The 12,887-nt window shown below is 46.6% G+C and overlaps 1 protein-coding gene across 2 annotated transcripts in view; it reads right to left on the reverse strand.

The window, feature by feature from the left end:
• Positions 1-12,584, reverse strand: part of JAZF1 (JAZF zinc finger 1) — a 340,318-nt gene extending 327,734 nt beyond the window's left edge. The window contains exon 1 of one of the 2 annotated variants that reach the window (XM_042920890.1): positions 12,385-12,584. In XM_042920890.1, coding sequence (XP_042776824.1) covers positions 12,385-12,499 — 115 coding nt within the window. In that variant the 5' untranslated portion in view covers positions 12,500-12,584. The remainder of the gene's footprint in view (positions 1-12,384) is intronic. The other variant, XM_042920916.1, reaches the window with a different exon arrangement.
• Between the last annotated feature and the right edge of the window lie 303 nt (positions 12,585-12,887).

The raw sequence follows: 12,887 nt of genomic DNA on the forward strand, positions 1-12,887 counted from the left end.
TGCCCTTCACTTTCTGGGTTTTGACAAAATGTTATTTCTTTCTTCCAACATCTAATGTGAAATATGCACATAACTTAGTAGCTCTTAGCCAAATTTCCTGTCTGGTGTTCACACATTTTAAACAACAAATATTTTGGTGTGGGCCCCTGGAAGTGCTGAAGTGAGGCCAACGTACAAAAGGGAGTTTCCAGCTCAGGCAGAACATTGAGACATATTAAAGCACACACTGTCAAACAAAGAGTTGGTGCCAGACTCCAGATGTCTAGTGTTAAAAATATCCTATCAAAAGATCTCCTCGGTAAAGATCTGAAATTGAAACTATCTATAGAGTGCTTGGGGCCGATGAAGTGCCCGTGTGATATCTGCTGACTCCTGAAGAGGTATTTTAGTCCACAGTCCACCAGCCTGTCCATTATCTCAATGAAGTGAGAACAGCAGAGGAAAGGAGGGGCCTGGAAAAAGTTAATCTAGAATTTCTGAGGTGAAGGCTTTCTGTAACACATACCGAGCTTACAAAGAAACTCCAAAACCCCATTTCCTTCATTTGATGTTTGATACCTGAAGAAGTACGGGCATAATATAGGCTTATTTATGCTTATTACCATGGTGTTCAGTTTACTTAACAGTAAGCTGTACAAATATGTCTTTACAGATTTCCCTGCTTCTGCCATTACTTAGATAATTACACCAGGTACTGACAATCAGGCAGCTAAATTAGCATTCGAGAGGCTTTCATGGGATGATTTAGGTAAGAAAAAACTGGTGCGTCAATTGTAAGTCCAGATGTGCTGCTGTGCCAGCTGTTCAAGGCCTGGTGATGGAGTAATATGACCTAAAACGCGCTCTCTCGGGAAAGGACACCAGGGAAGTGTCCGGGAGAAAGGGCTCTTAAGCACACCCAGGACGACTAGGGCTTTGGCTCTAAATTCACAGTGTTTACAACCGGGTCCCATTGTGTGATAACTGGTCCAAACACAACTTTAACACACGTGACCATAATGCCAATGCTTTAATTTGGAGATCTGGAGTCAGAAGTTTGTGCGTGCAGTGTTAGGTATTATGTTTCTCGGGAGTCCCCTACCCCAGGTAAATAAGGATCCGTGAGGGAGGGGAAACCAGTTAGCACCTTCAGACAATACGGTAATTGCAACCACTTTAAAACTGCTGACTTATTATTTCCGTCATGATTGCGACGATGGGATGCTCGGTGGGATGCTCGTGGACCCTTCCAACCACTGTAAACTCCAGGAGTCTGGAAACATTTCTAGTTCTACCAGAAGGCAGGCATCCAAGCATCTCCCCAAACTGCTCTCTTTGGAAATCCAACCTTTCTTCTGTACGTCATCAAGCACTCAGGTATACAAGGGCCTTCTATCAAAATGTAAGTATCTTTTAATTTATTTATTTTTGACACAGAGTGAGAGTGCAAGTGAGGGAGGGGCGAAGAGAGAGAGGGAGAGAGACAGGATCCCGAGTAGACTCCGCACTGTCAGTGCAGAGCCCGACACAGGGCTCGACCCCACGAACCGTGAGATCGTGACCTGAGCCGAAACCAAGAGTTGGACACTTAACCGACTGAGCCATCCGGGCTCCCCTAGAATGTAAATATCTTGTACAAGAGCACAGCTTAGGCTGTATAGAGCAGGTACTAAGGAATAGGAGGACACCTGAGAGCAAAGCCTACCCCACACTCCCCTGAGCCTTTGACTGGCTATGTGCTTCATGCTATGTTATTTGCTCTATGTCTCGGTCTGTATCTAGTGTCAAATGGGACTCATGCGGCATTCTGAAGCAACACATTAAAAGCAATCAGCCTGTGCCTCGCTAGTAGGTGCTTCCTAAACAGTAGATATTGTTACTAAAGAAGACTGTCAGAATTGTCCCGGTTGGAAAAGCTAAAAGGTAGATGGACTCAAGATTCAAAATCCAGTTCTGTCCAGCTTCACAAGCCAAGCGACTCCCCACCCCACCCCCACCCCCCCTCCTTTGTATACCAAACTGCCCTAGCAGAGAGGTGAGAGGAAGCAAGGTACACTTTTGTCCTAGCATTGTTGAAGCCCTAGAATGTTCTAGGCAACCAAATATTGTAGGTAAGACAAGAAATAATTCAACGAAGCTTCCTAATAGTCTCAACGTGGAACAGGCCTAACCAAGTTCAGTTCCCAAGTGTGAAAATAAAGACATGGATTTTTTTTCCAAATCTCCTTAAAAAAAAAGTCTTCTTCAAATTTCCTTAATATAAACTGCCTTGGACTAACAGGTATTTGCATGGCTCCCATAAATATATACCTACAAACACGTAAATATATCATTCCTCATATATGAATGCTTCCAAGATGTTTTTCACCGCCCCAGGTTACCCCTGCAACTTATTCTTCTCACAGTCCAAAGCACTTCTCAATTTTCGTTCGCATTTCATTTCTGAAAACACATCTTGAGGAAGAGCCTAGGAAGATGAGCAGGCCCATCCACCAGGAAGGGGCTGTGTTTTGGCGGGAGGCAAAGGTTACAAGAGGTTACCATGGAGTATGGCGGGCAAGGCACTACGGGACAAAGGGGGAAGAGCCAACTATAACGATGCACCTATCTGAGGTGGGAGAGGCTTTCTGTTCTGCAGGAAAATATTTCTGTTTTATAATCTTACCAAAATACACATTCTGGTTCGTATCTCACTAGATAAAGTATTTAACTAATACAGTAGCATATTTAACTCCAAATTGGAAGTACTCCTAGGATGGGGTAATATTTATTTCATAGGCTTACAGTGAGGGTAAATTAAATATTGTATGAAAACTGGGGTGCCTGGGTGGCTCAGTTGGTTAAGCATCCAACTCTTGATTTTGGTTCAGGTCATGATCTCAAGATTCAGAAGTTCAAGCCCCGCGTAGGGCTCTGCACTGACAGTGTGGAGCCTGCTTGGGATTCTCTCTCTCCCTCTCTCTCTCTCTCTCTCTCTGCCCCTCCCGTGTGCGCCCTCTCTCTCTCTCTCTCAAAATAAATAAATAAACATTAAAATAAATAAATATTGTACGAAAATTGGTTAATACAGTCTTTGGCACAGGGTAGTGACTCCCTAATTGGGTTCAAGAAATAGATCCATGCTTTGTGAGGCCTGTAGATTTAGACCCTCTTTATGGGGAAAAAAAAAAAGTTACAAATACAAAATTATTACAAAAGTTATCATTTATTTAGATTAAGAAATCACAACACAATGCAAAATTTTTAAAGCTACCATTACCAAAACATCACAAAATCCGGAACAAGAAACCAGTAATGAATTAACCACCTGACACGCTGCTGTATATATTTCTTTTGGGCTTCATGTTCTTCGATTACTTCTCATATAACAATGATTTATGTTAATATCATTCCCTACGAGGACATTAGTATTTTCTATAAATCACTCCTTCCTCAAGTATGGGTGATCCATACTTATTTTTAATTATTGGTAATTCAGAAAAGTTACTTTCTGCCTCACAGCTCCTTATTAGTAATGCCATAGAAATTTTTTGGATCGTTGTCAAATTTGTGAACACTTTTATTTCCTTTCGTATATGAGCCGTAAGAATTCAGGGCATTTCAAGTTTTGTTGTGCATTGACTGACTTCAAATATTCTCTGTGTTGATGACACTCATTAGCCAGTTTGTTGTCAATATTCTTTGTTGTCGATACAGACGCACTTGTGTCAAAAAAGCAAGAAACTTAAACACAGAATTTCCATAAAAGACATAGTGCATTTATAAATGTACACTTATACCTCACATTGCATTATATATAATTATATATAATTTTATGATATATAAATATATATAAGTATATACAAACATACAATATATATATGTATACTATAAATATTATACATATATATCATATTGCATCATGGAGTATATTCCTAACAAAAGGAACTTCCCACCTAACCACACTTAGATAAGAAACGAACTCCCTGCTTAGAACTTTACACATTTAACAAACACAAGAATTTTCCAGACTAGCTTCTGGCTCCATACATTTCAAACTAATTCCTACTGGTAGATGTCAGAGTACACATTCATACTGCAATACTTCCTCCGGCCGGCCCTGCCCCTTTGGGGGAGGGCCCCAGGTGGGCTGGCACAGTGGGCAGTGTTCCTGGGAAGTGACTCCCATATGCAGGTGGCTAGGAATAACTTAACTAGACACAGAGATGACCATGAATCACAGAAATATGTACCATTACGCCCAAGCTAAGTGTGTCCCCAATTCGACTTCCCCCTAGCTGTATCTCAAAAAGACTCTCCACCCCGATGTCACTGGGCCCAAGGAGATAGGTGACAGGAGGGATGTCAGAGTGGAAAAGAAACACTTTAACCACCTGCTGCTAATCTTACTTGTTGAAATTTTACAAGCTACGATCCCACGATCGCACACTGCTAGGGCTCCTCTAGGATCTTGGAAAGGACTGCGTGGATCCTAGTAATGTATTCAGACGTGATAAAACACGTGTTGTCCAAGCGCGGGGCCCTGGGGCTTGACCTTCATTGGCTTCATAATAAATCTGCCTCTGTGGTCCTTACTATTACTCATTATTTATCTCAGTCCGTACATATCTAGTCTCTCCAAATAAATTTCAACTCCTTGGTGACAGGAAGTACTGTCTCAAGTACTAACATATAGCAAATACTCAAAAACGTGTGCGGTAGTCCTCACTATACATAGTGATTTTGACGGAGTCAGAAAGAGAGCAAGTATATGTATAATATAAATGTATATATGTATTATGTACATACATATAAATATACGCACACACATATATATGTACACACATGTGGGTGTAGAGATATTCACACACACATATAAATCTATTCAGATATGTATTATACACGTATATATATTTTACATGTTATATGTGTCATTTATCTATATAGTATGTCTATACATCAATTCTCTATATAATATCAAAGAGACAGTGAGTCGTTCCATGTTAACGACATGGCGTCCAGATCTTGTCCCTTCAAGAGATCTATCTCAGAAGAAAGTCACCATTATAGCCTGGCAGACAATGAACAGGGCTTCCTTTAGGAGGCCAGTGGGTGAACCAGACAAGGGCCACTCTGGCCATTTGGAGACTATCAATGCTGGACAGAGAGTCTGTAGTCAGTGACCCAAGAAGAGTCACTTTGACTCCTGCCAAAGTGGAGAGAGAGCTACTGGGAAGCCTTCATCCTTAAAGAGAATATCCATTAATGTGGTCCCTGCTTGCAGCTGGCCTTTTAAAAAAAATAAATAATAGGTGAAAATGACTGCAACACTCCAGTGCTTAGTACAAGGGGAAAATATATTTTCCTTTAAACTGATTTAGCACATTAAATGAAAGGCTTGTTTTTTTCCAACAAATTTCTGACATTTGCAGTTTCTGATTTTCAGATTCTAAATAAACAACATGTGCCATTCAACACTTGAGCGAGGTCAACATGGAACAAATCTATTGCCTCATCATGAAACAAAATGTATTATCTGAAATCCAGCAACTTCAGTAGTACGCAGGCCCTATCAGCACTGTCAAGGTCTGAGGGCAGGGATAAGGAGGGGGTGGGAGAGAGGCAATATAAAGAATTATGGGGTATGGTTCTTGTCCTGACAGCAAAAGCTGGAAAAAAGGGAGGATTTTTTATTTATTTTTTTACTTTTTTACATTTTATTTATTTTTGAGAGAGAGAGAGTGAGAGAGCACAAGCGGGGGAGAGGCAGAGAGAAGGGGAGACACAGAATCCGAAGCAGGCTCCAGGCTCTGAGCTGTCAGCACAGATCCCGACGCGGGGCTCAAACTCCCAGACTGCGAGATCATGACCCGAGCCGAAATCAGATGCTCAACTGACTGAGCCACCCAGGGGCCCCTACAAACTAGGGAAGATTTTTAAGGGGTCTGGTAACTGTCCTGTCTCTCAGATCTCAGTCTTAAACACAAGACCTTTGGCTTCCAGACAGTTCGAGGAAAGCCCCCTGCATCAAGAGTCACCAGCCTGCTGTAGCCTTGAGGCTTCTTCACTGTCATCAGTGGGAAGCATCGCCATCAGTTTACATATCTAGTATTGTCACAGTGGGAGAGGTCTCCAAAATAGACGCATTCTAAAGGAAGCTATTTTCCACATACAGAGGCTTTTGTCAACCCAGTCAATCAGTTGCAGGCAGTTTTTCTGTCTGTGCATCTCAGTCACACATCAGAAAACATGGACACTACAACAAGAAAACAATCAGAAGCTTGTGAAACTTAGGAGACAGAATGTTCACTAGCAACGTCCCATAAAGGGTGATTTGACTATTTAGAGGTGAGAACCGGCTAAATGGAAAAACGATTTTGGAGAATGCTGTGAAGTTTTGGATTTAGGGTTCCTCCACACAGCGTGTGATACGTATGCACACGCATGCACACGCATGCACTTGAAACCTTGCCTGGCTCTGTACCTGGGACCTTCTTGTGAACCATGGGAGGGAGTAACAGGGCATCGCACCGCCAAGCCACAAGGTGTAGGCAAAGAGCAGGGCAGGCAGTGACAAGCCTTGCATTCATTCATTTAGTCATTCAGTCATTCCTCCTCCCCACAGGAAATGTCCTCATGGGAATGTGCCCACAAGCTCCAAGCACAGTGCCTCTTTCTAGTCCTGGCTTTTTCCAAATAAAAACAGGCCACAAGGAAAGGCCATGTTGGAAGCCACTGGCCTTGACACCACTTTCCAGTCCACAGTGGCAAAAGCCTTTGCCAGCATCTAAAGTACCTCTGGCCACGAAGAACAGAAAGTGGCCAGTGCCTTCGACCCCAATCTCGACGACTGGATGTTTTCCCATTTCCATGTTTTCCCATTTTCAACCTTTCCTGGGAAAGGCCTGACGATTTCACATGGCTGTAGGTAGACACAACCCACCTTCTGTTCACCTCAAATGTAGCCTTTCACAGTAGGATTGCAAACATACTCATTTAGTAAATACACAAAATGCAAAGAAATTGGCTGACTGTGCTGTAAATGAGTACTTTACACAGGCTAGTTCACTTAATCTTCATCAGCCACTGCATGGGGTAGGTGCTGTTATTGTCTTCATTAAACAGAGGCAGAAACTGAGGCACAGTGTCACTGAGCCATTTGTCCACGGTCAAATGGCTGACAAGTGTCAGAGGTGTATATTCAAACCCAGGCAAGCAGGTTCACTATGCTACCCCTCAGATGATCCTCCCTTCAAGAGTTCAGAGCTACTTTAGTGGGGATAATAAGGGCTTACTAACCGATTACATACCCATTTATTTAGTATACTGGGGTGCTGTTTTAAGAAGATAATGCAAATACTATTGTTGGAGCCCCATTCTACACTACGGGTAGTACAGTAACTACCTTATTTTTCTTTCTAAGGACTTTGATCTCTACTAATTAGATGGTTTACAAATCTACTATCTGACATGAAGCAGCATGGATTTTTTTTACCTTGGTTTTGGAAATGAGGAAACTAACAAGTAGAAACTCACAAGAAACCTGCTGACATTTCAGGGTCAAGAACCACCAAGTCATAGCTATAGTGAGTCACTAGGTCAACAATATTTCATCTCCTAATGGGGCCTCTACAGAAAAATCTGAGTCAACAACAGCAAAGCTGAGGCTCCTAACACCTGAGGAAAGTTCTAAATGAGCCGCTAGTTTAGTACCATCACAAGAATAACTGAATTGGGTCAGATTTCTCTGTTACAGTTTAAGAGGTGTGGTCTGCCTCAGGGCCTTTACACTGTCTGTTCCCTCCGCCTAGACCTTGATGTTCCCCTTGTGTCCTCATGGCTAACTTCCTCCCTTCTGGCAAGGTTTTGGCTTACCTCTTAGCTTCTCGTTCTCAGTGAAGCCTGTCCTAACCAGCCAATTAAAAATGCTAACAATTCCTCCTCTCAATCCACCTTAGCCTGCTCTTTCTCTTTTCCATCCTACTAACCACCTTCCAACATCCTACTTAACTTATTCTTCTGCTGATTGCTTACTATCTCCCACCACTAGAAAATAAACTCCCCAAAGGATCTTTGCCACCAAAAAATACCAAGAGCCTAGAACTGTGCCTGGTACAAAACAGATGCTAAATATTATGACATAAATAAATTCAAAATGCAGAGGAACGTTTACAAATATACCAAATAATCAAATTTAGTAAGAATGGGGACGTCTAAGTGGCTCAGTTAGTTAAGCATCCAACTCTTGATTTCGGGTCAGGTCATGATCTCACAGTTTGCGACATCGAGTCCCACATAGGGCTCTGTGCTGCTGGGATTCTGTGTCTCCTCTCTCTATGCCCTTCCGCCCCCCCTCCCCCCACTTGGCATGCACTCTCTCTCTCTCTCTCTCAAAATAAATAAACATTTTTTTTTTTAAATCTAGTAAGGATGATTAAATACTTGCCTTTCTGAAACCAAAAGCCAAAAGATTTCTCTGCACTGGGATGCATGGACAGAGCAGGCATTTCATGAGTCTGTGACATTGACCTTCAGTGCTAATAGTGCCCTTGGTGTTTCTGAGATTCCTAGCTACCAGTTCAGCTTCACCTATCCAGGATGTGCACGTCAAGAGTGTTCCTACAAACTCAAGTACCTACTCACAGTAAGAAGCAAACAAATCTTGATCAGCTTTTCCCGTCTCCAGGAAACAGAGCTGGGCTATGAATGAATTGAGAGCAAGCTGATAGAGAAACACTTCACAATTGCAGGGCTATGGGATTTCTAGGCAATTTGAGGGGAGGGCTTCAGCTGGGATATGGGGGTTGTACACAGAGACAGGTGCTCCAGGACCAACCTAGCGATGAAAGGCAAGGACAGGGGTGCCTGGGTGGCTCAGTCGGTTGAGCGTCCAGCTTCGGCTCAGGTCATGATCTCACAGTTTGTGGGTTCGAGCCCCGCATCGGACTCTGTGCTGACAGCTCAGAGCCTGGAGCCTGCTTCCAATTCTGTGTCTCCCACTCTCTCTGCTCCTCCCCCACTCATGCTCTCTCTCTCTCCTTCAAAAATAAATAAAAACATTGAAAAAAATTAAAAAAAAAAAAAAAAGGCAAGGACAAACTCTGGAACACAGGTGCTGCACTCCTCCAGGAAGAAGAGAGCTAAGACAGAGGACGGTGAAAAATCACACTTCCTGTGGCTCTACATAGCCCCAAATCCTTTTTCCTATGGGTACAGGAAAATGGTTAAAAACAGGAGCTACGTGTACATATGTAACAGAACAGAGACAGCTATTCTAAACTTAATGCACTTAATTAATCTGAATTAAAAAATACAATTTTAATGAAAACTATGGGCCTCGGGCACTGAAGGCCTTGAAAAATCTGTCAAGCGAGAAACACGCCACAGTCCCATGAGTCTTCATTGCATTATTGCTTAAGAATTTTGACTAGTGCTTAGATAGTAATAACTCAGAAAGGTCCCCAAAATGGAACTACTACCTGAACATATTTCTAGTACTCTCATGATCGCTAACTACAAGCTCCGTGCAAAAAATGAAGGATAATATTAACATAGATCTTTTAATAGTCCTTTCAAGCATCTTTTTAATGTGGCCACTCAGTAACAAGGCCGAGAAATCAGTAAGTCAATCAGGAAAAATAAACATCTGCCTCCAAAAACTTATAGCCCAAACCGCAAACAATAAATACCACTTAACAATACACACAGAGCTTTCACTAAATGCTTGGTCTGCTATATCTGCACTCAAGACCCTTCATCAAGTGTATTTATGTGACACTGCCTACTAATCAGGTTGTTTTTATTCTTCCTGAGGTCAGTTCTTACTTGCGCATATAGGGCTGTTTTCGAAAGCCCCCTAAGGGGCCTCTCCTCAATAGAGGCACCCAACAGTTGAAGTTCATCTCTTCATTCAGGGAATTTCAAGTGTTTGTTCATTTTAGCATTTACTTTCCATAAAGTTGGCTGGTTTTAAACTAATTCCAAAGTACAGTCATGGGTAGTCTTGCCACACAGTGTGCCTAAGTCACAACTATTGTTATAAATTTAATTCTTCAATATTTTCATTAAGAGAAAAGAACTAGCCCTTTGGGGAGGGCCCTTAAAAGCTGAGTTTCAGAAAACTTTACAGAACCTTTAGGCCTCTGGAAAAATGTTTACCCAATACTAACAACAATTTCTGCAAACTTAAAAAGCTTTTTTGATCTACCAACCATTTAAAACCATCTTCTAATTGATTACAAGCTAAATCCTCAAGAAGGAAAACCGCCTTTAATACATTTTAAACTTATATTTTCTTTTAACCAGCTAGTCCAAGCAGGCAGGCAATGTGGGAAAAATTTAATTACTCACCTTAATTACAGTTTATCCTGAAATAACTCTTAGCGAAAGTGAATGGGATATGCAATGACAGCCCTAAGTGGGGCAATATTATTTATTTATATATTTATATAATGTATATTTCTTATGTATATTGTTTTCTATGTGTTATTAAAGGGAAGTAAATTAACTGACAAAATTACTATTGGAACTTTGCATTACTTAAGTGTTACTATTATTTTGAACTGCTCATCATGAAAAATCTGATTTATCCTTAAAGTACCTGCGGTTATGACTATTTAATCATGCTATGAATCAGCAAATTTGTTAAACTCCTGCTTTTAAGACTACCAAAACTTGCCTAATCTCACACCTCCATCGGAGGAAATGGCGTTCACTATCATGTGGATGTTTTAAAACTTTGTAAGTTTCAAAACCTGGACAATTACTCATCAGGATTATCTCTTTAAAGACATTCGGTAGACATTTTCAATGATTATTCCCCATTCCGGAAGCCCCTGCCCCTCTTTTCCTATGCTAAACTAGCATTCAACCCTTATTAAGCACCACTGTGTGCAAAGAGAAAGCACTATACCAAGCAAAAGAGCATAAGGCTCGGCCTCATTTTATTCGTGCATAAATAAACACAGCAGTCGTGATTTATTCTCACAACTTTGTAGGAACGTGAGTTGCATCCACATGGCTGAATCCACAGCATTCATTTGGAAAGGGCTTTCTGGGGTTAATTTACAGGTTCTCCGGATCAGACAGCCCCGATGGGGCATCACGCGGTCCCCTCATCTTCCAGCCCACACGGGACAATTCGTGGGCGCCAGCCACACCTTCTGCAGGTGGCTGGACCGCCGGAGCCAGATGAGCCCGACCCATCTCCCCTCGCAGGGACTCCGGATAGGAGTACGGAAATGCGTGCAAGGACTTCTGCGAATTCAAGGACTTGTTGAAGGGCCCCGGGGTCCTGGGCAGGAAGGGAAGCGGCCTGCCCGCGGGGGGCCCCCTCCCCCGCGGCCACCGAGTCCCCCACGCCCCGGGCGCTGCGCAGGCCGCCGCCGCCGCGGATCCCGGGCGTAGCCGGCGCACCTCGGGCCTAGCACCATTTGAAAGGCAAATCTCAGAGCTGGGGCACATTTAAATGCCCTGCCGCGGCCCCGGGGGATTGCTCTCCAGCACACACAGCCGCAGGGGCCTCCGGGGCCGCCCGGCCTGGGGCGTTGGGCGCGGCCCGCCGGCGCCCCCGGGACCTCAGCCCGCAGCGCCCCGGCGTCCGCGCCAGGCCAGGGCAGGGGCGGGTGCCCAGGGCCCCCAGGCCCGCGTCCCCGGCGGGGCCGAGCGAGCCCCGCGGCGCCGGGAGAGAGGGCTTGAGCGGCGTCCTCCGCCCGCGGCCGCCGGCTCCCGCCCCCTCCCGACGCACCACACCTAGCAACCCGCGCTGACAGGACGCAGTGGCGGCGGCGGCGGGAGGAGGAAGCGGAATGGCTGCCGCGGTGGAGCCACCCCCCGCCCCCCCGCTCCCACCTCCCAGCGGCTGCAGCCGCCGCCGAGCCCTGACAGCTCGAGCCGGGGCGGAAGCGGCGGGCGGCGTGCAGCGCCCGCCCCCCGCCGCCCCCGGCGCCTCGGGCCGCCCGGACCACCGGGCCAACTAACTCCGCGCCCCAGCCCAGCGCCGGCCGCCCGGCCCAGCCGCGCCCTCCGCCCCGCGCCCCCTCCCCCGGCGCCCGGCCCCGCCGCCGCATCTCCCCGCCGCCCGGTCCCTCCTCCCGCAGCCCCCGCCGCGGCGCACCCCCACTCCCACCACTTCACCGCCGGCGCGCACGCCCCTCGGAATCCCCCAGCCCGGCCGCCCGCCGGCCCCGGCACCTCGGGGCGCCCGCCCCCCTCCCCCACCCGAGCCCGCTCCCCGCTCCCCCCCCCCCCCCGACCCAGGCACCTCGCGCCTCCGCATCCCGTCACCCCCACGCCCCGGGCTTGCACACACCCTCCCGCCCCGCCGCCGCCTGCCTCCCTCCTGGCCACCCCTGGCCATTCTGGGGTTCTCGCCTGGGCAGGAGTTTCCGCGCGCCGGGCACCCCCGCCCACCCCCGGGCCATTTACCGATGTGGTTGTCCTCGATGTGCTCGATGAGGTCGGCCAGGGTGGGGAAGTGGAGTCCGCAGCCCCCGAATCGGCAGGTATTGGAGAAGAAGGAGGCGGCGGCGATGCCTGTCATGGTGCTACATCGAGAGCCCCCCTGGTGTCGGCTCTGCGAGCGCCGGGCCGGCGGGCGGAGGGAGGGAGGGAGGGAGGGAGGCAGGGTGGGGTGAGGAGAGGAGGGGCTGGGGGAGGGGGAGAGAGGCGGGGTGAGGGGAGCGGAGAGAACGGGACGGAGGGAGAGGGGGCTAAGGCGATGGAAGGAGAGCGTAGAGAGACCGGGAGGCAGAGGGGAGGCGGTGGCGGCGGCGGCGGCGTCGGGAGCGGCGGGGGGAGGGTGGGGGTGGGGGGTGAGGCCGCTGCAGCTGGGAGGAGGGACCAGGGCGCGCGGCAACAGCTGTGCGGCCCCAACCTCGGTTCCTGGACTGAGGCCTCACCTGCGAGCTCCTGCCACCAACTTTATCTCT

This window comes from Panthera leo, chromosome A2 (genome assembly GCF_018350215.1).
Source record: "Panthera leo isolate Ple1 chromosome A2, P.leo_Ple1_pat1.1, whole genome shotgun sequence".
Classification (NCBI taxonomy): domain Eukaryota; kingdom Metazoa; phylum Chordata; class Mammalia; order Carnivora; family Felidae; genus Panthera; species Panthera leo.